General features: G+C 52.2%; 1 protein-coding gene across 1 annotated transcript; it reads right to left on the bottom strand.

Moving 5' to 3' along the window:
* Positions 1-19,541: 19,541 nt before the first annotated feature.
* On the bottom strand, positions 19,542-22,090 carry NKX3-2 (NK3 homeobox 2). Its single transcript, XM_067297175.1, has 2 exons — positions 21,652-22,090; positions 19,542-21,074 (listed from the first exon to the last, which is right to left on the bottom strand). The coding sequence occupies exons 1-2, from the start codon at positions 22,088-22,090 to the stop codon at positions 20,599-20,601; spliced, it is 915 nt and encodes a 304-aa protein (XP_067153276.1). The 3' UTR covers positions 19,542-20,598.
* Positions 22,091-27,735: the final 5,645 nt, after the last annotated feature.

Below are 27,735 nucleotides of genomic sequence, written 5' to 3'. Positions count from 1 at the left end.
CATTGGGAGCTCCTGTTTCTTCTCTCCAATCCACAATTCTTGGGTCTCAAATCTATTTTTGTTAGAATAATGGAGGAAATTCTTTCTCACACTGCTGATCTGTTGCCGGTCTGGTCAAAAGCCAGGCCATGAAATTTTTCTTTCTTTTATAAAAAATAAGGAAAATAATTCTAGGATTATCTTCTAGGAATACAGGATTGCAAGGAATCACCTGAATCACTGCTGTCCTGCTGTAGTATTCCTGAAAGAAACAGCCAAGTTCCATCACAAAAGCAGAAAGGTCATTTTGCCTCTGCTACTCTTGCTGGAAGCTTGTTCCAGAGCCTAATGGTTTGACTCCAGAACCTGAGCTAGTGGCTACAAATTAAATACTAGGCTAAATTTCTTCATGAAATCTTTATATCCATTTACTCAGTGCTTAAATTGTCTTAGCTTAAACAGCTCTTCCTGTCTTTGGTGCTTATTTCCATGCTGTAGCTTTAGCAGTCTTGTCCTCTTCAAGCTTTAATTTTGCTAGTCTAAACAAACCACAGTCCTCTAGTCTTCTTTCGTATTCCCAATCTAGTCTCCTTGCAGTATCTCATCTCCTCATCATTTTAGTAGCTCCCTGCAGTTGTTCCAGTCCAACTCTCCAGTCCCACTGAATATGCACGATACAGGATCAGATAATGTCTTACTGGTGTTTTGTCCAACACCCCCTGTCAGAAGTGTCTCTGCTGATATACCCCTGGTTTTTTGTCAGATAAATCACAGTGGTGACTGGTAGTTTCAATAGATTCACCAACCACCTCATTCTCCTCTTTAGTTGTTAGTGGTGATCTCTTATCTTCTACTAAAGATTTGATTACTAGTTTCCAAATGCATGGAACTTTTGCAATTATATGGCTGAATCTTATCCCACATCTAGTGTTCCAGTCTGCAAAGTTATCCAGTCCTTTTGGCTCAGGCTTCCTCTATAGCTTCCCAGCATCCTCTTGCCAGTAAATTGGCCTGACCCTGCTTTTTATGATCAGCTCATTAAGAAATGCATTACACAAGACTGCAGCTGAAGCTAATCCTTGAGCTTCATTCTTGAGCCCATCCCCTCCAACTTGATACTTCTCCTTTCAGTAACACTCATCATAATTTTCCCTTCAGACAATATACCCTTCTTACAGTTTATCTTACAGTTTATCTTACAAATTTCCACTTTTCTAGCTTAATTAGTAGCTTGTCTCTTTATCAAAGTCCATATAGAGAATATCTACCATATCTCCCTATTCAAAGAAATCTTTCAGCAAACAAAACTGTCACATTAATCTGACACTGTCTACCTCTAGTAAACCTCAGCTGCAATGTATCCTATTTTTCACTTGCCTGGAGGTCCTTATTAATTATTCTTTTTCACACTGAAACTTATGCCAAGAGTAATCCCATGGAAGTACATCAGTAAATGCCTTTATATAATCTATCCATCTGTGAAGATATGATCTACTTGTGAACAATTCACAAGACAAGCCAAATTTTCTGAATGAATTATTAATTGCATGGTTTTAATTAATGTTTTTTTCCAGTTCTCTTAATAGTGAATTTATCCCTTCCACCATTTTTTATGGTCAGCATCTCCAACAATAATCATTCTTCATGGATCTAAATCTAAGGAACTGCACATACCTGAGTTGAATGAATCTTGACATGGGAAACTCACTACAATCCCCTTTCTGCCAAATCTAACTGACCTGCTCAAAGCCATACATGATGCCAGCCTCAAAGGCAAGATTAGAACTCAGCATTTCCTGCCTTAACATCCCCAAATACACTGCAGTCACATTCATCTTCATCACTAAACTGCAGATGGTATAGTTATGACTGCTGTACCTAAATATATGCAGGTCTTTGTTTGCTCCAATGAATGCCAACCATGCTTTCAGTGTGCTCAAACCTAATTAGTTCCCCAGACTTGTAGGCTTTATTTAACTAGTCTCTACATAGCACAAAAGAGTATTCCGGGTTGTGATCCACTTGGCAAAACTTGAAACTCTGTTCCAGCAGCTTTTTTATAGAAAGAGATCTCTATAGTTTTGGAATGAATTTGAAGATGAACCTGCATAGCTTTTTAAGAAGTCCCCATATTGTATGGGAAAACTCTATTATCAGAGTGGGATAATAGATAATAGTCCTATTACCCAAGGACTCAGAAGTGGAGAGATGAGACCCTGCTCCTCTACTTCTTCACTGCTCCACCTGCTTATCTATAGATATCTGATGATCTGATACAATTTTCTATCATATTGAATAAAATTGTCCCATGTTTACTTGTTTTCCCCACAACTGTGGCACATTCCTGTTTCTTTCTTTATACCTAGATAGCAAGTTGCAATTTTATGGGTCAAAGATGATCTATTGGTACTGGTTCTGTATATTGTCAAGTGAACTAGGATCCTTGTGCCTGATTAGGGATAAACAATATAATCAGTCAGTTATACACCTCAGTCTGGAATTACTCAGCTGGGTGTAGACTTTCCCATGAAGCCTTCATGCGAGCAGTAGGTTTGCACTGACTGCAGACGTCTGAGCTTTATTTTCTTGAGTAGACAACTATTCCAGTCCAAAATGAATTTGAAATATCTGTAAAGTGTCATTTAGCAGCCTCTTACTCACGTTATGTGCTGCTGTTAATGACCAGAGAGGATCAGGCCTAGTGTTTGCTCCATGAACCATCCAGTCATTTATCAGCTGTGCCTTTTCAGAGCAACATGTCAGCAAACGAAGGCAAAAATGACTGAAGCGTTAAATATCTCAGTGTACTTTTGCCAGAAAATGATCCCAATTTGAATAACTAAATGCAACATGTCTTAATCAGCTTTGAAATGTCTACTGTGCCCAACAGGCATTCTTGTCACTAACTAATGTGACAGAGGGCTCTGACTCACGTTCAGAGAGCAGACAGCTGCAGCAGTTCAAGATGTTATCACCCCCCCGCCCTCCGCCATTGCTTGCTGCCACACCTCTGCCTACAGTTAATACCACAGCAACAGATTTGGCAGAAATGAACATGCGCCCACATTTCACCCAAGCCTCAGCTTCATGCCTTAGCATAAACTCATCTTCATCAGTGATTTAAGCCATGACATCTCATGAGCGATGAGGCTGGGCACATATCTGCATTTTGGCTACTGTGACATCCAGCAAACTGGGCAACTGACATCCCAACCAGGCAGTAGGGAATCACAGTCAGATTCAGCAGCTGGCCTGTCGTAGCTCTAATAAACATACTCTTTGGGGTATTACTGAGATTATTTAACATAGTTACAGGTCACAGCTCAAAAGTAACGTATTTTGGTTAGAATGTCCAAGGGTAGAACTTCAGATACTCTTCCTGTCCGCCTTTCTTACTCCACAGAACAAACTAAAATCAGACCTAACTTCCAGTAATGCATGTGAGTCTGACTGGCAAAATTACATAGATGGGATAAAAGATTTCTTTTTCAAAACTCCACTTTGTACTGATTTTCTTCTGGTGTGTTATCAAAAGTCATAACTCATCCAAAATGCGTTCATCCAGTGTTAGTCTACATGCTCCCAAATTAATTTCCTCCCAGGAAATTTTACATCCTTGAGGGCAGTTAATTTACTTAGCAGACCTAGATTAGCTTTATGGCATGATTATCTGATATCTATATTTATCCATACTATAAGGGTGTATCAGCAGCCAGATGAATATAGAAAATGGTCAGTAAATGGTCATCCTTGAGAGAGGAGAATTACACCAGAAAAAATTAAAAACAATATCTGTGACATAATTTTCATATATAATTCTATACTCATGTAAACCAAGATGAAACCTTACAATCAAGGTTTTGAAGATACACAAGTGTTACTAATGAGAGACTAGATATTATTCATAATATCCTGAGGTTTCCATCACACATCCTTTCAGCATCTAGTAGTGGATCAGATCACATTGTTTTTACTAAGTTATCCCTCAGGCAAAATTCTTGCTAATTAATGGCAGAATAAAGAAATTCAGGGTCGGTTTGGCAATGTGTTAAAGAAATGAACAGCTTGCAAAACTTACTGTGCTGACCTGATGGACTACTGTGAAAAAATACATGTCTAGGATACTAAGAGAACCAAGATTTAGGCATAGAACTAAATGTACTTTTTAAAATCTTTCTAACCATGCAACACAATTTAAAATGTTTGGGCTGATTTGCTAGGGTTACTTGCAACTAGAGTAATCATTTTTAAAAGAAAATTTGATATTCAAGTCAATAGTGTTCCTTTAAATGGACAAAAGCACACCATCACCCTCAGCCACACGCACAAACATATGTGTATGTGACTGTTGGAGAACATCATGTGAAGGGGCCACATTTTAGATTGCCTCAGTCCTCAGCAGTTCCCTCTGGCAAACACAGAGCTGTTGGATGCAGTGCAATTCTGTCACTTCACTTTGGTGCTTCAGTGGCAGCTGTAATTTGAAAAAATTGCTCTCATAAATGTCTGAGCTGTTTGGCCAAGTTCCTGATATCCTTTGCCTACGCAAAACTGCCTTCTCCTCAAGCTCTGTTAATCCATTAAAATGTTACCAGCAATCTCAATTGATCTCACCTTGTCATGCAAGAAGTTTCCAAAATATTTCCTGCTAGATTTTGGCTTTAACTGACACGTGTCACTATCGTTTCATTTGCCCTGAAGCATTCAATGTCTGTCTCAAGTGCAAACCAAGGATCCTTGAGCCAAACTCTTGCCAAGCACATGCAAAGAATTTTTTTGAGCTCAAAGGAGCAACTCTGGCAGGAAGGCTGGTCTGAAGGGTGATATCAGTGCTAACCCTGTTTTATTTTCTGCTTAGTGAGAATAAAGAGAAGAAAGCTTTATATAATATACAATATAAATGCAACAGAGGGCATGAGCCTGTCAGCCTATCATTGACATGAGACATGCATACCTGGATCCTGACAAGTATGTTTTGTGAGCAAATGCAATAATGAGGCTTTTAAAAGCACACATTTAAGAATGGTGAATGATTTAGAGCTGTGCTTGTACAAATTGTGGTTTAAAAGGCTGGAGGCCTCAATTTGAGCCACTGAAATTCAAAGTGACAGAAACTTACAAAATTTTATTGCTCTGCATTTAATAAAATTTACATTTACAAGCTGTCAGTTTGAAATGCTGAATAACTCATAGTTTAGAATACTAAACACCAGTTTGGACTGTGCTTGAAGTTCGCTACTACCTGCTTACAATGCTTCTCAGATATTCAGAATAATCCTTCAATCCAAGCACTTCTGTTATCTCTGTTAATTCAGCTCTGGATCCCCAGACACTGACTTTACAAGAAGGTCAGGGAAAGACATGTATCTTGTTGCATAAAACAACGCATAATTAAAAGCTCCCTTTTTGCTTGTTTAATGTGCTAATATGAGAACATTAAGGCTGATGTACCATCTACTGCTTGGTTGCTCCAGCTGTCTGGGTTTTTTGTTAATTTACGGACTCAGTTATGTAGACTCTTAAATCCACAGCATTGGTGTGTGGTAAGGTAGATGGTTAATGAAGAAACATAAGCTAGGAAACTCCTTTAATGCCTGTTTTATATGTATCTTGGGTAACATTTTTCGGAGAACAAGGATCAAAGATTGTAACTTTAAGAAACTCTCAAGACAGGAATAAATGTACATGGTTTTAAGGCACCCCTAAAAATTATGAGATGGCTAATATCCCCATGATTCTGTGGTCTGTTCTAAAATGAAAATATTAAACCAAATGGTTGGCTCTGTATAATAAAAACAGATTATCTAATGGTTTCCAGTGAGAAATATGAGAAAGACCATCCATAAAGGCTCTCTAATAGTTATGAATTATAAAGACTTCCTCATTTTCCGTATGAACTGAGGCCCCAATAGAAACCATTAGATATTTATTCACATGCCCTCAAAGGGACTGCACATGGACATTTTTAATTAACATTATTTGCAACACCTTCCTCAAGTTGTTTATTATTAAATTGATGTGTTTTGAAGTCCTTACCAGAGAGTTTTCATCACTTACTCTAATTACACCATTCTTATATGACTTTAATACTTCTAAAAGGATACAGTGATTTGCAATCTATACTTATTTTAATTAAAAAAGAAAACTGTGCTTAAGTAATCTAGGTCGTAACCTACCAAAGAAAAGTCAGGAAACATAAAATAAATGTTGGGCCGTTCTCTTTTACATGCCACTATGTCTTTGCTTTGAGAGGGGGAAAAAAAAAAAAAAGAAAAAGAAAAGAAAGAAAATGAGCTAATTTAAAAATAAAGCCACAGTTTGACAGACATACATTTCCAGACATGTCTCGGTTGTCCCAAGTTTACCATTCCCTTTTCAACTCCCCCAAATCTTTCTGTGTTTCATAGTGGGTATAAAATGGTAGGTATCACCCTCAGTTCACCTTATGTGGTATAGAAGGGGGTTGTCTCACACTGTCCAAATGTTCATGCCAATATGTGGTGAACTCCCCTGTCCATGTGCACCTCAGCAGGACAGTTCTCTTCAGGATCAGTTTAGAGTGAAGAGTAAGCCAGGGTAAGAGCTTCTTTGTCTTGCTTTATTTGAATTATCTTCCTTAACATTTCTCTGTCATGCAGTTTTACCTATTGAAGCCATACACCAAAACTGCATAGTTAGCATGGTCAGTCTGCAGGTATCTGTTTGAGGTTACACTGGTGGCAGCGAAGATAGAAAACATGCAGAAAACTATGGACATGACCTCATGTTCTTGTCTACAAAGGACAAATAAACTTTGCCAGTTTCTTCCTAGAGAGTAGTAAAGATGAAGAAGAGTGCTACTGTAGAAACATGGGAGATCAGCAAAGCCTGAGTGGAACCATGATGGACAGTCAAACCAGCTCATACTTCAACAAAGATCCAAAAGGCTCAAACTATGCTTAAACTCTGTTCTTTACCTAGAGGCTAATGTGTTTAAATTCACTGTCTCAACTAAAATGAAACAGGCACCTGACACCTCCCTTTCAGAGCATGTGTTAAACTGTCTGCAAACTCAGCTACGCTTTTTCTTTGCAAATTACACCTTGTCATTGGACTTAGAGACTCTGTTTTTGTAAATAATAGCTTAAACTCTAGAACACAAGATGGCAGTGTCAGACGCAATGTGCCAGCCCAGCAGGGGAGTACGGGTTGGTTCAGCTTGACCTCCTGAGAGTGGGGCCAGAAGCAAGCAGTGCTAAGGATTTGTTGCTTTCCTTGATACCCGTGTAGAAATCTAGCTATGAAGTTCAAAAGAAAGTGCCCTGCAGAAGGAATGTAATATAGTAAAGAAACAATATTTTCTGTAGAACAGGTCTTGCTTCCTTGCAGGTCTCTGAAGTCTCCAGGTTTGAAATGGTGTGTTAAGACATTAAAGTAGTGTGTATCTTCCAAAGTTGTCCAGGAAACCGACCTTCTGTTGCTGGAATCTTGCTTTTCTTTTTCTGGGGTTTTCTTACCAGAGAACAGAGATCTAGGTTGTTAAAAAAATTTTTTTTCTTCAAATTCATATATCACCTATCTCTGTAGCTGTCCTAATTTTTGTCGAAAGCATACAGGAAAGACTATTTTACTAGCTCTGAAATGTCCTGTTTTTTCTTTTTCCTTTCTTTGGGAAGCTCAGTACGATAAACATATGTGCATGAGCATGAACACATGAGCATATGAAGGTGAGGGTGGAGGAGGAGAGAATACCACCTAGAAAATGTGCCAGAAGCCCCAAGTCAAACCTGGCAGAAATTGAAGTATCTGGAGTCCAGACCCCTGCTGCAGCCTCAACGAGAACACAGCTTCTACAGACCCTTTAACGATACCAGTATGTCCAAATCTGATTAAGATAATTAACAATTGCTGTTCTGCTGAGTTTGGGGCCTTATTAAGGGGCATTGATTGACTTCCCTAACGCTACAGAGCACCTGAGCCCCAGTCCTGCTCCCTCTGAAGGCAATGGGAATATTTCATTGCATGACACAGTAGTGGACCCTCAACACCCCCCAGTTCCAACCAAGTAAAACTTTCCCTGTTTTTTTTTTTTTTTTTGGCCTATAAAGGGACTGCTTAGAAGATTTAATCTTTTCTTTATGCTGATTTGATGGCACAAAGCCTGTTCCTGCAGAACCTTACATGTATAAGGAAGACCTTTGACAAGAAATAGAAGGTCAACCAACACAAACTTGCAAAAATATGTTGTAAAGATATGAACACTTTTGTAGTCACTAATGGTAATTAGAATTTAATCTCACCCTATTCTTCCCTATATTAAATACAAGGGATTTTGCCTCTTCAGAAATCTGCCTGTGCCTGGAGACCTTGTTCTGAGCCAAACATATAAGTATCTTGTGAGTGTTCAATAGTCAATGCCTAAACTTGGATGCAGAGCCAGGATCCTGTCTTGCTAGATTTGAATAAGGGGAAGGGAGTCGGCGTTCAGTCATGGATGGGCAGACGGGTGAGTCAATCGCTGCTGTACTTCACCCCAGGGAGCACAGCCATGGCTCCCATGAGATCGCTTTCCCGAAGGATCCCAGACGTAATCTATGTTATCGGTGATTGCTGCTTGAGAGCAGATTTTGCTGGGATCATTCCCATCTTGAGCCCATGCACCCCCCAGCAGAGAAATCGTTTCCCGCCCGTCCCATCCCAACTCACAGCTCTGGAACAGTTCAGAGCGGGTGGGTGGGAACCAGGGAGATTCGTGACTTGCCCAGAGAAAGCTTGACCCTGGACGCCCGCCACCTCAACCCAGCTTCCAGCCGAGCTCCACGGTCTGGCCAGACCCCCCACCCTAGGGGAGGACCCTCGAACAAGGGCTGATTCCTGCATGGATGTGGCTCATCCGAAGAATCACATGCTGCCCCCGGCTGTGGACTCGACTCCAGCTAATGCACTTCTCCCATTGACCTAAACCCGGCAGATCTTGGTGGGGGGGAGCCGGGTCGTGCAAACGCAGATGGGAGAGCTCAGAGCGGTGCTCGGGGCCCTGCAGAAGTAGGGGCCGATGGGTTAAAGCACCCAGTGGGGGAGGCGAAGTCTCGGGGACAGCGAGGAGGCAGCCGGCTCTCCAGCTGCCCGGTCCGGCCCGCCGGCTTCCCCTGCGGTGTGTTTCGGTCTGCTTGAGGGTCGGGGCGATGCGGACCAAGCTGTCTCTCCGAGGCGAGAAGCCCTCCCTCCTGGTGGTCAGTCGGCACTAGCTGACTTGCAGTGCTCTATTTTTTAACACGTAATGGGCTGATTTTTTCCATCGCCTTTCTATCGAACTCTAAGGCTAAGAACGTAATTTGTTTAGTTCTTGGGAAAACTGCAATAACACCTCAGACATGCCGTGAAAGGTTACCTGGAAATAAACTTCCTAATCAAAACACCTCTCTGGAACCAAGAAACCTCAGGCGGGCAATCCCCGCTAGTCTTAATTTTAGGACTATAAATGGAGAAAGCCTTCCTCTTTCTTCGTTAAAAAGACTAATACCACGGTTAAAGAACCACATTTCCTCATCTTCAGGTGTCCAAAATAGGGCTGTTTGCGGAGCCGTTTCTCAGTAATCCCCTCGGGGGCTCACGGCTTTGCCCCGCTCGCAGGGTGAGCAGGGGAGCTGGGCCGACGGTGCGCAGCCGGGGAGATGCGGCAATCGGTCAAGAGCCACCCCACCGATGCCAATACCTTCCCACCACCCTGAGCTATCATCCGACCATAAATACTTGCCAGGCAGCCCTCCCCTCCTCCAGCACCCGTCCGGGAGTTTCGTCTTTGAAGGGCACAGCGGGTCCTCTCGCCTTTCCGCCACCCGAGGCTCCGGGCAGCAACGCTGCTTTTTCACGGGTGCCTTTGGAACAAACAGCAAAACAAAACAAAACCAACCAACCAACCAAACATTAAGCAGGAGCTGTCGGGGTTGGGTCGGTTCTAAGCTTGTGCAGGAACGGGAGATGAAGGGAAGAGGTGACCAAGCCAGCAGGGAAAGGCTGGGTGTGGGGAGCGGCGAGTTCCCGAGTGGGCTGGTAAAGAGGCGCTCCGGGAAGGCAAAAACGGGGCAAGACGTCGGGGAACCCCCCGGGCAATGCCGAGGCATGCTCGGAGTGTGTGAGCCACAGACCTCACCGGGAACCGCCAGCCCTCAGTCAGATCTGCCTGTCTCGCTGGAAACACGCGTGTCTCGCGTGACCCGGGGCTGAGCCTCGCTGTCGCTGTATATAGGCCTTGTGCTGCCTAGGGGAGCATTTTACCCGAGGGGGAGAAAAATACCACTTCAGCACCTCCCCTTATTTCCTCCTTCTTTACCCCTCTGTGCAGCTGTGACTGGGAGATCCAGTCAATTATTCCTGCCAGAGAAAATTCTTCATATAGCTCTTTCAGTACTAATGCAGCAGAAATATTTGGGGGGTCAAAAAGAAAGCGATGCCATCCCTGCAGATCTTTAGAAAAGGGGAGTTTCTGTCTTTGCAATACTTGGCACGGACGTTGAGCCTAACTATTGCGGTGCGCTCCCGTAATGTGGCGGTTAAAAACAGACACTGCGGACTCATTCAAAAAAAAAAAGATCACCCAGAGTAAATTCTCACCCTGTTGCGTCTGGCCGCGGCGTGGAGGGGACAAAGGCACCCGGACGCGTGTGACCGCCGCCTCGAGGGCTGCCCCGACGGCCCAGAGCACCGCGGCGCTCCGTGGAGGCAGCGCCGACAAACGGAGCTGCTGTTTGTGCTTCTGTCGATTGCCCCGGAGCCAGCAGGAATACCTTGCTCCGTGTGCATCAGATTTCCAGGGAAATCGTCGAGGTAAATTCCCAGGCAATTCTGATACACATGATGCAAAATAACTCCGTGCCCTTTCGTTTTGCTACCGGTCCTCCCCACCATCCTTTCCTTCCTCTCCCACTATAGGACAGGTCAGGGCCCTGCAGCCCCACGTCGAGGACATTCAGGGCTTGTCGCCTGCGCTGGTAGTCCGTCTCCTTTCGCGTTGCTTGAATACACGGGCTTTCCCGGCTCACGTAGGCGATAACACGCGCATCAAGGCAGAACAGCCCGCGAAGAGGTCTCTGACTTTCGCATCTACCCGTTTTCCTAGCCGGGGCTTTCTCCGAGATTTAAACTGGCGGCCCCGTCTGTCAGGCCGGGATTGAAGCACAGCCGGAGCCGCGGGGTTGGGGTCTGGCGTTCAGGCGAGGCGCGCCGGGGTGAAGCCCGCGGGCTTTGCCGTGGGGCTGCCCCCGAGGCGAGCCTGGCCTTGCCCCGGCCCCTCGCAGGCGGCGCCCGCCCGGCCCGACGGCACCGCGCGGAGCCGGCACCCGGGACCGAGCCCAGCCCCGTTCCCGGGCGGGCTCCCGCCTCGCAGGAGCGCAGTGGGGCCGGTGGCTGCGGGGCCGGCTTGCTCCGAGGGTTTCTGCTCACGGGGCGCATTACGCCGAGCCGGCTCAGGGAGCCGCCGTCCGGGGGGCTGTGGGGGCAGAGGGCCGTGCTGCAGCGGCCCGGGGAAGGGCCGGGCCGGGGGCTCGGGGGTGGTGACAACCCAGGTGCCGGCCCTCCTTCGGAGGAGAGGGGCTTGCTGCAAATGTCATCAGGGCCTCGCCGCCGAGCCCGGCGCGTTTCAGCCACATATGGTGGGTGGATTTAGGTGTCAAAAGCCGGCGAATTAGAAATGGTAATTGTCCGTCATTATGGGTGAAACGCGATCTATCACAACAACTGGAACATGTCTGGGCGCTAGCAAAAATAATTTGAATGATTAGCGATCATTATGGATGTCAAGCAGCGTCCATTAAGTTGTATGAAGAAATTATCCTTGACGTGCGAAATCAAACTACAAATACACAGGCCTGGCATTGAGGAGACCCTCCCTGCCGGGCCGCGGGGCGGCCGGGAGCAGCCCGGCGGGGCGCTGGCAGGGCCCGCGGTGCCGGCCCCGGCCCGGGTCCCGCCGCGGAGAGGCGCCGGGGCGGCCGCGCTCCCGGGGTCCCCCCGTGGCCAGGGCTCTGCCCAGCGCCGGCGCGGCCACACTCACCGGAGAGGGTCGGGACGAAGGCAGGGGAGGGACGCTTTGCCGTTCAGAGGAGGGTTTGCTCGGGAAGGGAGGCGAGGGGCAGGGAAGCGCGCTGGGTGCGGCGTGTCCCGTGCAGCTCCCAGGCACCTTCCAGAGGAAAGAGAGAAGGAAAGAAATGATGGGTCCCGGACCGGCTAGGAGGGATTCTGGAAGGTGAATCCCCCATCTTCCAGGGACACATCTCCATCTCCTGTTGGTGCTGCAGTCCGTGGCAGGAGCGGGCGCCCGGAGCCCCGCTTGCCCTGCTCCCTCCGCAGCCCCCGCCGCCGCGCCGCTCGCCGCTCGCAGCCCGAGCCCCGACTCGCCCCACCGCGCCCTCCTCACAAAACGGCTTTGGCAAAGCTCTGAAAACGAGATTCTTTCCGAGACGAGATCAGTTTACAAATCATTTCCACTTTTGCGAAGGTTGAATTTAATTTTTCTCAGATAAAATGTCGGGCTTTTTTTTCTTTTTAAGTCCTCCCCTTAAGGCTAGGGTCTGCGATAGGATTTTTTTCTGCACTCTCCCTTCGATTCTAATGCTTCTTCAGCAAAATCATTTGCTCACACTGCAATCAAACCGGATATTTCGGTAACTTTGGGAATTATTTTTGGTAAAAGTATGCTCTTCTGATCTCCCGGGCCATAGTCTGACACGGACATTTAAGCAGAAATCCCCAGGGTCCTCAAAACCACAGTGCAGACTTCAGTTTTTAAAGTGACGCGCAAAAGCTTTTTCCTAAGAGCGAGGAAAAACGCCCGTTTCTTCCAGACATTTTTTTAAAACCCAGAAATCAGGCAAACCTGAGACAAATTAAAGGTACCTTCAGAGACACCTGACAAAATGGCAGGCTGCACCCCAGTATAGTAGTGTTAAAAACAGAAAATGAAGGCATATATTATTTTCTTGACCCTACTGCTGGTAAAATGTAAAATGTCCGTAGAAATTTCCTGTTTGTGATTATTGTTTATTCTTAACTGGAAAAGGAGAACCACGAATCATCCTTATTTTTTATTGTTAGCCATGGCTAAAATATTTCTTTGCCTTGTTCAGTTTAGAGTTCTGTGCAACCGAACAGAGCAGAGATGCAACGCCGTCACTTCGGTAAATCCGTTCAAGACATTCGCCAAGGAGGAAAACGGATCCGCGGCTTCTTCCCTGTGCATTTCGAGAAGTGCACCCCGCCGTCTACCCTGCCTCTGGGTGCATTTCCTAAAAGCATCCTGCGGCCACGCTCATTTTTCGCATGCATTTGCCAAAAGACAAATCCCCGACGCAACCTGCCCCTCGTTTTGCTCTTAGCTGTCACAAGCAGCGGAGCCCGGCACAAACCTCGCCGTGAAAGCCAAGCGCTCCCGGCAGTGAGCCGAATTCCCTTCCCTTCCCCCCTTTTAAGCGTAACACAGCGCAGGTTCGAGGGCAAAGTGTTTTACCCCTACCCGGGAGAAAAGCAGGGGCGTCTCGCCATCGGAAGGCTTTAACGGGGAGCTGAACATAGATGCCGAGCAGTGTTGTCAAAGCGAAATCTCCCCGTCGGAGCTAAAAGGCAGGGTTAGCTCTGAAACAGCAGAGAGCTGAAATAGTGCCTTTCTGAGCCACTTGCAAGATTTGCTTTCCCCACAGAGCAGTTTAGGAAACGAAACAGTAAACCGTGCTCCCGAGAAGCAGGCTCCGGGCGAGGCTGCTTCCCCCGGGGCTCGCCCGCCGCCCGCCGTGCCCCCGCGGCGCCCGGCCCCGGCTGGCGGCGAGTCCGCGCCGCGCCCACCCCGCCGCCCCTCTGCCCGTCCGCCTGAGTCTCCCTGCTCCCCACACGGATGCCGGTTGGCCCAAGGAGCTGAAAATCAGCCCCCTGCTTGCTTTTCCAGCCTCTCTATCGTTTTCCAGCTCGGATTTTGTGTGCGATGAGAACCCGTTTTATGGCCATTTTTGCCACGTCTGAACCACTGTTTTGGTTTGCAGTCAGCCGTATATGAAAAGGCTGCGTGTAGCGTTTTCAGCTCGATGCCTCAAAAAAAAAAAAAAAAAAAAAAAAAAAAGCAAAAAAAGCAAAAAAAGCAAAAAAAGCCTTAAAGCCTTGTTTGTAATACAGAAGACCCCTATTACACAGATCTATATTTTATTAAGACTTTGTCCTTAGTCTGGGGGAAGGACATCAGTCACCAGTCCTGGTGGTCACTTATACCCTTTTTGTAAAGAGCAGGTAGTGACGGCAGGCAGCCTTCCGTCTACGTCCTAGCAGCAGGGCAACCCCTCCACAGCCCCTTGCCTGCCGGCTCCCAGAGCCGAGCTAATGCCGCGGGAGAGGAGACATTTCCCCGGGCTCTACTCAGATGCATTTCTATTTAGCAGAGGATCCGTTGCTGTTTGCCAGCACAGTCTTTCGGGAGCCCAAGCGCCAGCCTCTTTGCTACCGAGTAAGATTTTAGGCAAAAAGCCCTGAGCGCACCTGAGATCCGAACATCAGGGTAACCCGCAGCTCTGCAGCCACCACTCCCCGGTATTATTTTCAAGCATGGCAGGAGTGCCCCGACAATTGCAATAATCGCCAGGATCGCTTGTGACCAGCTTCGTGGCTAACGCTTCTCCCTTCCCCAGTACAGAGCTGGGGCACGGCTCACCCGCCGGGGAAGGGGGCAGGGGTGGCTCTTCAGCCGGCCCCGAGGGCTCTGGGCAGCTGACCGCTCCCAGCCCTCTTTTGCTCTCAGCAGCGGTTTTCCCTCGGTCCCCCGGGAGCCGGCTGAGATCTGGGCAGAGCGGCGTTTGCAGCAGCACACGGGCGGGGGAGCGCAGCCCTTGGTCCTGGTCCGCACCGGGCCGCGGCCAGCCCACGCCAGGCACGGCCACGGAGGGCCCGGACATGAACTCGCCCTTTGACTCAGCTCTGAGGGCCTCCCTCCTGAGAGAGCGATTAACATAATTCTCTCCCTCCTTCTAAAAAATGAATAATAATACATATAATGTTCAAAAGGACAAGTCTCACCGGCAGGTGAAATCCCCCCTGCCCCGCTCCCGTGTGCCCTTCGCAAGGCAGCGGGCTGCAGCTCAGCCCAGGCTGCCACGGCACGGAGCTGCCCGGGGCCACGGGGAAAACGAGGCCCCCCATGAAGGTAGATGGGGCCTTTCGGTGCGCAGGGCCCTGCGGACGGCGGTGCCGGGCTCGCCGTCGGGTCCCTGGGGGCGCGGGCCGCCTTGCAGGGCACAAGCCCGGGCACAGCCTCCGCGCCCACCCGCGCCCGCGGAGGAGGGGTCTCTGCCGCAGCTTGGAAGACCTGCCACTGGCCGCGGTGCGGTGCGGGACTGCGGCGCTGCCCTGCCGTGGGACTCAGCGTGGAAATAGTTAATGGCCTCGCTGGTTAGTGATGTTGCTCACCACAGCAGCAAACAATGCGAAAGCGGAACCCACTTTGGGGGGGCTTTCGGGCAGGCAAGGGTTCGCCAGGACTGGCAGCGGTAGCAAGCCCGAGGATGTGGCAGGGGCCGAAGGAGGTGCCCCCAATTGTTTCCATCATCGTGGAAAAACTCAAGTTCCGGGCTGCCTCGTTGGAGCCACCACTGCCATGGCTTAGGGCTCTCCCGGCCTGGGGGTCCCGGCCTTCCCGGCTCTCCCGCCTTCCTGCGGCAGCCCCCACTGAAAGGGGGCAGCTCGCCTTTGCCGCAGTCGGGGCTCCCCCGCCCCGGGCGCGGCCGGCCCGCGGCGACGTGCCTGGGTGCCCGCGCCCCGCAGTCCTCGCTCGGGCACCGCTCCCAGCCCTTCCCGGCCCGCTGTGGGGGGCGCAGCCCCTGCCTTCGGCTCGCGGGCCCTCCAAACGGAGCTGTTTACTCCAAACGGCTTTGGTGCTGGAGGCGGCTGCGCACGGACGGGAAACACCCGGTGACTCCTCACGCCTGTCGGCAGAGGGGCCGGAGGCCCCCTCGAAACCCCGCGTGGGGAGGTCGGGCCGGGCGGGGGGGCCGCGGGGCCTTTCGAGGCCCCCGGGCGGGCAACGCGGGGCCGTCCTCGGGGCGCGTCGCCCCCCTACTGACAGGAGAAGAGGAGCGGAAAAGCGCCGGCCCAAGCCCTTCGCCTGCCGGGGGACAGGCCATCGACCTCCGCGCCACCTTTGCTCCCTGCTCCGCGGAGCCCCTGGGAGGCCGCGCAGGTGCCGCGCCGCCGGGCGGGCGCGGGGCTGGGCGCGGGGGGCGGTGGCCGAGCCGCCTCCGCTCCGCGCAGCGCGCCTTGTGGCCCCAGAGCTCCTCTTTTCCTCTTGGGGAAGCATCGCCGATTCCTACCTGAGAAGTCTCGTGTGTGTGCGTGGTGGTAGTGGAGAAAATCTACGTGGTTTCCTGTTTTATTACCCTGTGAGCGAGCAGGAGGTATCTAAATATAGGCAGGCTGCTGGTTGCAGAGTTAGCCTCTGCGAGTGTTTAATACACAAACACGAGCGCCTATGGAGACATATGCAAAGATATACACAATTTACATTATATTTCAACAATCGAATATTCTCGTAGCTGCGGTAGTTCTCTCTTTCTCTCTCTCTCTCTTTTTTTTTTTTATTATTATTGCTACTGTTTTCTCTTCTTTAAAAATGTAACTTGTCAATGGCCGGATGGAAATTCATTTCCATGGATTCTGTACGTATTCGAGGTTTGGAAAGGAGACCGACGTTGGGACATATCGTTAGGAAGATTATTTTCATTTTGCAGCTGTGGACGTGCTGATGAGCTGAACGTGTGTTCAGAGGGGGTGAGGGGAATGGAGAAAGGATGCTGGAGTCCAAATTTTTCTGTCAACTTAAACGGTGAAAATACAAAATAATTCCTTTGACCTTGATACAATTACACAGGGCTTACTGGGTATTTTGTCGGTTAAGAAAAAAAAAAACCAAAAAATTCAGAGCGTTTGCTTTATATTTCAAAATGTAAACTTAACAATAAAAACAGGAAAATAAATGCCCCCAAATTTTAATGCAAATTTGCATTAAAATTCTCAATTTATTTTTTCCGATGTAAAATAGCGACGTTTCCCAAATATCAGAGTTTGTCAATGTCAAACGAAAACACTCATGATGTTTAAATATTCGATAGTAAAATAGTTCTACCTTCCCAGTAACTTCACTAGGGTCACCTTTTTCAACAATTGCTGTCTTGAGTAAAATACATCTTAGTTTCACAGGATTCAAAGAAAAATAGTTTGACACTTTATCCTGCGTATGTGTTATAAGCCGAAGAATAAAGCCCCGGGGAAGGTCTAATGATGGACGCTTTCTTTTCATATCAGGCCATTTCCTACAGCGCTACATCCATCAGCAAGCACGAACAAAAATAATAAAACGCGGTGACCAACAGGAAAAAGAAGACTTCGAAATAATCCTCTCCCTAGATCACGGAGCCCAACAGTAACAACAGCCAGCTTCGCCGAAAGCAACCCCCTTCATCTGGCCTCCCCATCCCTGCCGGGGCCAAACCCTCCGCTGGTCTAAATCGTCCCAGTTCATCGAAGTCATTGAAGTCAGCGGCTATATGTCCTTCGGGTTGCAAATCTAAACTATTTTGGGATAGACACGGGGTTGCAGGCAGAGAAACAGCGCCGGGAGCAAGAAGAGGAGCAAACAGACCTTTCTGCGGGGCAGCACCTTCACAAGTGCATACGGGGCTTGCTCCTTTGATCTAAAACTTGTATTTTCCCAGGAGGGAAGCGATGGGAAAGGCGGAAGAAAATATCTAGTGAAAAAAAAAAAAGAAAAAAAAAAAGCTTTCAGGATCTGGCCTAAGAAATGTCATTCTTCCCTGCATCCGCCAAGATCTTCGCTAAAAACCACCCTTCCCCCGGCTTCAACCCCACCAAGACCTCTAGATCTTGAGCGCGCTCCTTTCGCGAGTGAGATTGCCAACACGCTCGGAGTGATAAAAACATAAACAAAAACAAAACAAGCCCCGAGGTGCCCCGAAGACTGACGGCTTTGGAAGAAAACAGTTCGCCCCGAGCCCCGCAGTGGGGCCGGGGAGGCCCCCGGGGGAGCCGCCTTCCCCGGCGCGGAGCCCTTGCCTGGAGCAGGGGATGAGACCGCGGGCAGATCCCCCCTGCAGGGCAAACGGCCGCAACCCGAGCACGGCTTTCCCGAGCCTCGGGAGAGCGGCAGGACAACCAAGGAGGGCCGGGGGCGAGGGCGCGGACGAGGAAGCAGCTCGGCGGCCTCCTGCAGAAGGGTACAAGTACCGCGGCGCAAGCCCGAGCCCTGCCCGCGGCCGGCGGTGGATGAGGCTTTAAATACGCCGCTCGCAGCCCCGCATTCCTTTGCTCGGTTTCCTTCGGCGGAAAGTCCGCGCGACCCAGCGGGGAGCGAGAGGAGCAACGCGGGGCAGGGGGCGGCAGAGGAGAACCGGCAGCGCCCGCGCAACGCGGCTGCCTGCAAGCGGGGAGCGCGGAGGGCTTAATCGGCGTGGGGAAACGCGGAGCAGGGCCGTGGCCGGGCGTCGGAGCCTGGCCGCTATAAGCACGGCTGTGCCCGATTCGTCTGAGCTCGATCGCCATCACACTCGCCCCGGCCCCGGCCCCGGCCCCGGCCCCGGCCCCGGCCCCGGCCCCGGCCCCGGCCCCGGCGGTGGAGCTGCCCACCCCGCCGCCCCGGCGGGCTACTGCGCTCGCACACCGGCCTCCCCCGCCTCCCAGCACCGGGCCCCGGCAGGAGCTCCCGGAGGATGGGCAGAAACCAGCGGCGGGGCCGTGCGGCCGCCACCGTGCAGGCGGCCCAGGTTTGCCGCAGAAACGTGAAGGGGTTTCCGTTCAAGGCAGGAGGCTGCCCCAAGCGGCTGTTGCAGCTGTTTGGATGCAAATGGCTTTGGCCGTTTCGCTAAGGACCGGGAAGCCCCAGCGGGTGCGACCCGCAGTCCCGCGGCAGCGCCGGGGCCTCCGCCGCGGGCCCCCGCCGCCCGCGGGCCCCGCGCCCGGGCCCGGTCTCCGCTGTCAAACTCCACCAGAGAGGAAACAAACTGCCGAGCCACGCACATTCCCCGGGAGCTGACAAGGTTTTAAACCGATGCGGTCTGTGAAAGCGAACTTAGACCAGGTGGCAACTGCTGGACCGCCCGTCCCGGCTCGCCTACAGCGAATCCACCCGTGAAGACCCATTTTCTATTCCCCTGCCGCATAGAGGTTCTTGCGACCGCACCACTTCCTCAGCGTAACTGAAGTAGCTGTAAAATAAACCCACGACTCCTTCTCCCCAGCAGAAGGAGGAACCTTCTACATCCTGAATACACATTGTCGAATAATTCCTAACACGACCGGCCTGAACATTCAACCCCAATCTCTTCGCCCCCTCTCTTTCCCACGGAGCCAAACAGCTGGTGCTAGACGGTGTAAATGGCGTGGGTAGCAGAGGGCGAGACCCCCGCCAGGCACAGCGGCCGCCGCCGCCGCCAGAGCAGGGACATTTTCTGAGCTACAGCCTGAATTCAACTGCGGGAAAAGACGCTGGGCAAATCCGTGTCAGCTCTTAGAAACGACACAAGCGACAGAGCTAGGTGTTAAACTAAAGTTTATAAATTAAAAAAAGTACAGCGAGTAGCTTACAAACATTCACAATTCATTTGAAGTAAATAATCTAATTGAGTGCACAGTGCCATTAAAAGAGAAAGGGAGAGAAAAAAAGCGATGAGTTAACTTGAAGAAGAGACTGTAATTACATGGCTGAGCAGATCAGAAATCCCGCCCCGAAGGAGAGGTCTGCAGAAAAACTGTAGAAGGCACTGATGGCATTAAAATTCCCTATTACATCGATTTCTTAAAAAGCCTGACTAGAAATATTCACATTGAATATAAAAATAATAAACAACAACTTTAATACAACTGGAAAGTGCGAAAAATCTGTAACTCCTCCCTCCCCTAACACGGAAAGATCTCAGGAAAGAGAAAAAGAAGTCTTGAGTTTTGATACAAGTCTCACCCTTTTGTGACATATTTATCCTTTGCCAGGGATCATGGAGTACAGGAATAACATGGGCAACAAGAGCAGGAGGGATCTGAAAGAGGCTTCCTTACATTCAGCACCATACAAGGCACACTCAGTTTGCAACGAGTTGGAAGAGCAAGGACTCAGACGTCAAAAATAATCTTCCTTACAATCCACCGAGGGAGTCCTTGATCTCCTCTTTTGAGCTGCTTTTGTTTTTTTGTTTTTTCTCTCCTTTTTTTTCTCTCTCTCTCCCACATAAGATCGAGTCTCTACCAATCCGAAGCGAAACGAAACAGACAAACAAAAAGTCTACACCAAATACACCGACAACATGGATACCATGAACTAGTTGTGCCGAATTGCAAGAGTCCTCGGCTGGCAGGGTGGGGATGGGGTGGGAGCCGCGGGAGGGGCTGGCCAAGAAGTCCTACACTGGAAGAGGAGAGGGTGAAGAATGATCCAAATAATATTAATAATAAAAATAACAATAAAATAATAATAAATACTGTCCAAGGCACCGAGAGCTGCAGCGGGGGCTCCGGATCTGAGGAGCTGGAGGGGGCACAGAGGGGAGATTGGTCTCCTGGCTGCCAGTGTGTGTGGGGGGGGACGTGTGTGTAGGGGGGTGCCCATCACTGGGTGCCAGCGGCTGCGGCACAGGTGGACAGAGCCCACCCGGGCAGGCAGTAGTAGGGGTAGTAGTAGGAGGGCTGGAGGGAGAGCAGCGAGGGCGGCCGCAGCACCTCGCCGGGGTGATACTGTCTCTGGTCGTCGCGCACCAGCACCTTGACGGCCACCTTCTTGGCGGCGGGCGCGGCGGCCAGCAGGTCGGCGGCCATCTGCCGCCGCTTGGTCTTGTAGCGCCGGTTCTGGAACCAGATCTTCACCTGCGTCTCGGTGAGCTTCAGGGAGGCGGCCAGGTCGGCCCGCTCGGGCCCCGACAGGTAGCGCTGGTGGTTGAAGCGCCGCTCCAGCTCGAAAACCTGCGCGTGGGAAAAGGCCGCGCGGGAGCGCTTCTTCCGCGGCTTCGGGGCCGCCGCCTCCTCCTCCCCCGACAGCAGCTTCCCGCACTTGCCCGCTCCGTCCTCCTCCTCCGGCGGGCTGCGATCTGCGGGCAGGGCGAGAGCACGGCGGTCACGGCGGGCAGTCACCGGGACCCCCCCGCCCGCGGCCCCGCGGCCCGCCCGGGCGCCGCTCCGCGGAGGGCCTGTGCCTCTTGCCGCCGAGCCCAGCAGCGCCGGGGCGGGCGCGACCCCGCGGAGCCGCTGCCCAGTTTGCGGCCGGGCCCGCGCGGAGCGGGAGATCCGCGGGCTCCTCGCTGCCCCCTGAACGCGAGGCGCCTCCTGCGCGAAGGGCCAAGCCTGGCGAAGGGCTCTCCCCGCGCTCACCCTCCCCGGAGTGATTTTGTGCGGTTTTTACTCCCTTTAGCAAAGTCCCGGTAGCTGCAAACCGCCTGCAAGAGCCCCGTCCCGCCCGGGCACACGAGGGCTCGGGAGGAGCCGGCAGCGCGGGCAAACGCGGAGGCCGGCGGAGAGCCGCGGCCGCGCGTGGGGTGTTGGTGTCCCCTCGCTCGGCGCGGCGCTCCCCCTTCGCGAGCCCCTCAGACCCTCCTCCCTCCGGCGCGGAGGCTCCGCGGGCGCGTCCGCGTGTGGCGGAGGGGCCGCCGCCGCCGGGACCGCCCCTACCTGAGACGGCGGCCGACATCTCGCTGTCGCTGAGGCCGGCGGCGTCGCGCTCCGCCGGCTCCTTGGGCGGCGGCTGCGGCGGGGCCGGCCGGCCGCCGGCCGGGGCCGGGGCCAGGGCCTCGGCGGGGCGGGCGCTGCCGCCGGCGCCCTCCTCCTCGGAGCGCCGCTCGCCCTCGGGGTCCTCGCTGAGCGCCGAGTCCGAGTCCCAGCCCGCCGGCGGGCGGGCGGCGCGGGGCGGCGCGGGAGCGGGAGCGGGAGCGGGAGCGGGCGAGGGCAGCCGCGGGCCGTCGGCGGCCGCCGCCGCGCCGCAGAGTCGCCAGCCGCTGGCTCCCCCTGGGGGCGGCGGCCGCCCCGCGGAGTGGCGGGCGCGCTCCTCCTTCTTGTTGAGGATGGCCTGGATGGAGAAAGGCGTCAGGGCGTTGCCGCCGCGGACGGCCATGGGCCCGGCGGCGGCGGGCGGCGGGCGGCCCCTCTCCTCCGCACGAGCAGCGAGCGCGCCGCGCCTTCAGCTGGGCGATCGCATCGCCGCCTCCTGCCGCAGCAGCCGCGGCCGTGCCGGTGCGGGGCCCTCCTCTGCCGCCGGGGGGGCGGGCGCCAGCGGGGGCAGCCTCTCTGCGCCGCTGCCGGCCCGCCCGCCCATAGGGCCGGGGGCCGCCGCGCTGCCCGCTCCGCCGGGCGCAGCCGCGGGTCGCTGGCGGCGCCGGGCGCTGCCTCCGCCCCGCTCTGTCCCGCCCCGCCGCCCTCCCTCTCCTTTTGCTGCCGGCCGCGGCGGCGCTCCTCACCTCGGAGCGGCGGCCCCGGCCCCGCGCCTTCCCATTGGGCAGGCCGCGCGCAGGGCGCCCGCTGATTGGCTCCCCGCCGCGGGGCGACGCGGCTCGGCGGGGCGCGCGGCGGGGAGCGGGGGCGCCTTAACCCCTCGCGCCCCGCGCCGCCGCCGCCGCCGCCGCCGCCGCCGCCGCCGCCGCCGCCGCCGCAGCCGCCGCCGCGCTCCGGGCGCGTCCCGCCGCGGGCCGCTCCGAGGCGACCGCCCTTCTGGGGGTGCGGGGGGCCGATCTTTGCCAGAAGCGACGCTTTTCACCTGGAGAATTAGCGATAATAGTTTCAGGGTGTTTCCCCGCTTCCTGCGCCGCGGCCGGGTCGAGGAGCGAGCGCTACAGCCCAGCCTTTAGAAAGGGTCCAGTTAAGCCGGGAAACCTCGCAGGGGAACGTAAACAATGCTCCGAGTTAGCCAGCATTTGATGCGTGCTGCTCGAGGAAGAGCCCCGTGAAATTATTTCTTTCATAGTCTTTCAGGGGCCGTAAAACCGCGCCGGAATTAGGGCTGTGCCTGCTCTTCGGTTTTACGTTGCGGGGAAAAGCTTTCAAACTTTTGGCTGCTCGCTTTATAGGTGTAATTCAAAATATCGTCAACTATTTTCTAAAATGGGTTTTTTACTATTTCATTTGTTTAAAAATTATGGTCTTTTAGTTACGGTCTTCGGCCAGTGGGACTTTTATTAAAGTCCGTTTTATGGTGGCAGCTTCTCCCAGATAAAAGACTGTTGTTTTTTCGAAACGATTCTTTCCCTGAAAGAAAATGGCTCTAAACAACAACCTTTTGGAAACTATTACGTGCACGCGAATTGTATAAATGCAACTTATTGCGAAAACAACATTGTGCCCCAAGCATCGTGCTTTTCTTTATTTCAAACATTTCTGACATTCTGGTGAAATAACAGAAGAATATCAGCGAGGGAGGGTATTAAGCAGGTACATAAAAAATGAAATGCCAGCACTTTACGACCTTGATTTTTTGGTGCTGGGGAGACGAGGCACCGTAACGAGATAGAGCATATCAAAATGCTACCTTCTTCGCCCCCAGGCTCGGTTTTGCTTCGTGACACAAATACACATGGTATTAACCTGCTGCCTTAGAGGCATGGATCCACCTTCAACATTTCCTTACTTGATCGAGCAGAGATCAGCGTCTGTTTGCAGTCGACCACGAAGCCACGGTAATTGATTATCAACGACTCTGGCACGAAAGAAAGGTTTTCAAACATCATTCTTACTAGAAAAATAAATAAATAAAATAAATAAGCCTGCTCTGATACGCAGCATGAAGACGAAGAGCATCTTTGCTTGATTCAACGAGAACAGCACTTATTCTTTTGAGCAAGTTCAGCCCGTTTTAATAACCTTCCTTGGGCTCATTTATTATCCCCTTTTTCCCACCCAGGGGTTTCCCCGGGTAGCCATCGGTTCTGCCACGTGAGACCTCGGTGCAACGATACACTCAGGAAATATCCAAAGGGGATTCTTTTAAAAGATATTGGGGGGGGGGGGAGTAAAAGGCACCTGGGGAACCTGCGCGTGGGACGCGTAGGAAGGGTGCCCTGTGCGGGCATTTTAAGGGGTGCTGAACAACCGCGATCTGAGGTTTGGGGTGTCACTGAAGATGCGTGGATGGAGACGGGGCAGAGAGGAAGGGGTCTGCGCTGCGGCGGCGGGAGGCTGAGCGCCCTGGGGCGGGGGCCAGCGGCGGCGGGGCCGCCGCGCTCCGCGCAGCCCCGGCCCCGGCCGCGGCAGCCACCCGCCGTGCGCGCAGGTTCTCGGGCTCTTCTCAGGTGCAGCCGAAACGCCGAGCTGGAGCCAGACCAGGCGACTCCTTTGGGCTGCGGGGAGAGGCGAGGAGGAGGAAGAGCAGCTCCTTCTGGTGCAGATTCCCTCCAAGCTCAGGCACAGGCAGTTTCCAGCCCACGAAGTCCTTGATTTACAAGGCTTCGCGTCCAAGCTCTTGGAAATACCTGCGGTTAGTTTACAATGGCTCTGATTCTTCTTTGCTAATTTAGCGAGCCTGCCTCGCAGCCACCCCGGTTTGTATTTTCCTTTCTTTTTTGGTGTTAATCTCCTCTCCACACACACGCACTCGCCCCCGTGTCCTGGGGCGATCTCTGCGCCTTCTTCCCGACCAGAAAACAAGCGTTTGGAGGAGGAAACGCGTGGGGAGGAGGCCGGGAGGAGAGCGAGCAGCGGCGGGGTAAGGCGCAGGCAGCGGCGGAGGGAGCCGGGCGGCCAGGGCCGGCGAGCCGGGGCTGCGGCGGCGGCGGCGGCGGCGGCGGCGGCCCGGCTGGGTGGTCCCGGCGCCCGGGAGCCGCCCTCCGGCCCCGCCGCAGCCCGGCGGAGGGGCGGGCCGCGGGGCGGGGGGCGAGCGGCGGCCCCGGCAGTGCCCCGTACGGACCGCCCGGGGCGGAGGGCTCCAGCCGGCGCCAGCTGCCCTCCGCCTGGGAGCTGCGGGGCAAAAGCGGAGGGCCAGGGCTCCTCGTCCCGCCGCCCGCCCTCCCGGCAAAGCCTTCGCGAGAGCCCAGCGCGGCAGCAGCAGCGGCTCTGCCGGCGCGGCCCCGCCGCCCGCAGCGCCTCCCGGTGCGGCCCGGCCCGGCCCGGTGCGGCCCCGCCGTGCGGCTGGGGCGCGGGCCCCGCCGCCCTGCCTGCACCGCCGCCCCCGTGGGCGGGCGGGCGCCGAGCTGCCCTCTGAGTGCGAGAGGAAACTGGACATAAATCCTTGCCGCAGGAGAAGGCTCGAGCGCGGCAGCAGGAGGCAGCGGCTGCCGCGCCGGCCCGGCAGCGTGAGAAACGGGCTCGGCCGCGGGGCGACGGCTTCCCCCTCGCCCCCACTGGTGATGCGGGCTCGCCGCTTCCCTCCCCTCTGCCCCAGCCTCTGCCAACAACAAACATACATGCGGCCGCAGCCGCCGTCTTACAGTTGTGATCGTTAACAAGAGCTATATTACACTGCAATGGGGAAAAAACAAGCCCTGCCGTGCCCCGTAACTGCATCTCCCGTGGGGGCTCCACTGCGGACCCCCCGGAACCCCCCTCCAGCACTTTATACAACACCCTGCCGAGGAGCCCGGCTCGCCTGCCCCCTCACTCCTTGTCTTTTCAGACCGCTCCGAGAAGTGCGGGGAAAAAAAGCGTTTGGTTTCGCAGGGGAATGGGAAGCGCCGGCGAGAAGCCCGGGCCGGCCCTGCTGGCAGACGGGCTGCCCCACCTAGAGGCGTTTCTGCCGCACCGCCCGGCGGCCGGCTGCCGTCGGGCACGGGCGTTTCTGCCGCACTGCCCAGTGACATATGTGAAGAAGAAGAAAGTTGCAGAACTGTTTAAAGGAGACTTTGTAAAGAGCACATGCAATATGATATTGCATAAAGAAAGCTGGATGGTCCCATGTGTGGGAACAGCCCAAACTGGGAAAAGGAAATGTTACAGCCTTTCCTTCAGAGTAGGATTTGCAAATTAATTAGGGATGTGGCCCGCCGTGCCCCAGCTGTTGGGCGCTCCCAGAGCCAGGCCAGCCCAAGGAAGGAGTTCCACTTCTGTCCCAGCTATCTGGCCCCCGCAGCCCTTTTGCAGCTCCGAGGGAGGCCAAACTGTTTCACTGCCAAGGGCTACCCCACACTGAGGCCCTCTGGACAGCAGTTCCCAAGCTGTGCATGGGAGCAGTACCTATGCCATGCCTAATAAAAGGTGAAATTTTCTTTCCTACACAGAAGCTGTCTCCCTAGACTTGTCCCTAGTTTGTCTCCCGATATACATACAGATGCAAATCCCTGCAGAGTCTCATGCAAGGTCCCATAGGGGCTTAGGCAGAAGATGGCAATGGTACAAACAGCGCTTCCTTCTACAAAGATTTTTCATCCTCTGTGACTCTGTCAGTGATGGGGAAGATCTGGTTCATGTTTTTTACCTCAGCTGTGCTCCTCACAGACTGTGCATCAAAGTAATGTAAAAGTGTTTTGGACAACTCACCAGTTTCACAAGAAAATCTCAGGTCATCTTCTTTTCAGCAGGATTTAACAGGATAGCAGGATTTTAGTGCCTCAGAGACTGCTAGCTACAGACATATCGAGAGCCTTGTTTTCCACTATATTCAGGCAAGACCATCATTTGAAATAAATCTTCTCTTTGATTCTTTCCCTACTTATTACTGTGTTTCTTACTATTCAAGTAAATGGCTGTATCTTCCTTACTTTCTGATGTATTTTTCTGTCACATAGAAATGCAACTTTGAGAAGATTAACCTGACATACTAATAAAAAGCAATACAACATATTCAAAGGGTCAGATGCATTTTGTAGTCATCAATTAAAGCTTTTCCATTTTTCTGTGAAATAACTATTGTGATATTTAGCTCCTGTACTTAGCTTTTCATCTGTTTCAAGCCATTTTAAAAGGAAAGGGAGTAGACTATGTATCTGCACTCTCTAATAGAAAAATTGAAGTAGAAACAGATTAAGTGACTCGTGCCAAAGTCATATATGCATGAGAATCACCCATACAGACTGACTCGCGGTATCTGGTCTATCTGCTAGCTCTGAACTCCCTCCTAAAATTAGCTAGAACATTTTAATGAACAGTCACTATGTTATAGTAGATGCATTTGCCGTGTGCAAGCACCTAGGCTCCTGAAAGTGCTCAAAATAGGGATTAATCCTTTGGTGTTTATTGGGTACAGTGTCCATGTTTCCTTTACCATTGCTCCTCAATGTATAATTAAGTAATAACCTTTCCTTTTTTTCTGGAAATAGTTGAGTTCACTTTTCACCTATGACAGGCTAATTGGGTAATTAAATCAATGACTATGTTGGGGCAATTGCTTATATGTTTTTATTGCTTCTGATGTGTAAGTAAACCAAGTAAACCTGCCTTCCTCTCAGGACACTGGAATTGTTTGCTTTTATAAGGTGCTTTCAGATCTTTGCGTGAAAGATGTATCTTTATTGATAGTAAGTCAGTAGTCATTTTATGTGATTTTTTTTCTGTTATTCACATCAGGAATAGACCCCCATCAACGGTAATATGTGAGAGTGTTTGGGGTTTATCCGTTATAAATTCATGTATAAATTTTATCCAAAAACTTCAGAATTTGGTGTCAATGGCTCATTCATATCATATTCTTTTAGCACTGCATAGGAAGTCTAAACTATGGAGAAGGGCAGGAATTAGGGAACAGCATTTTCTGAGCATTTTTTAGGCAGTTTTTTGCGTACAGTGCTGATTTTTGTGGCTCCTGCTCTGAGAAGCAGATCAGGCTCAGGAATCTGGACT

This window comes from Apteryx mantelli, chromosome 5 (assembly GCF_036417845.1).
Source record: "Apteryx mantelli isolate bAptMan1 chromosome 5, bAptMan1.hap1, whole genome shotgun sequence".
NCBI classification, from domain to species: domain Eukaryota; kingdom Metazoa; phylum Chordata; class Aves; order Apterygiformes; family Apterygidae; genus Apteryx; species Apteryx mantelli.
Note: the sequence above shows the minus strand (reverse complement) of the source record. Positions and strands in the feature narration are given on the sequence as shown.

What these genes read in the sequence shown, in the direction of transcription:
- NKX3-2 (XM_067297175.1), bottom strand. Translation starts at nt 22,090, where the DNA reads ATGGCCGTCCGCGGCGGCAACGCCCTGACGCCTTTCTCCATCCAGGCC. An exon ending in GATGTCGGCCGCCGTCTCAG is followed by an intron (nt 21,075 to 21,651) that starts GTAGGGGCGGTC and finishes CCCTGCCCGCAG; the next exon opens with ATCGCAGCCCGCCGGAGGAG.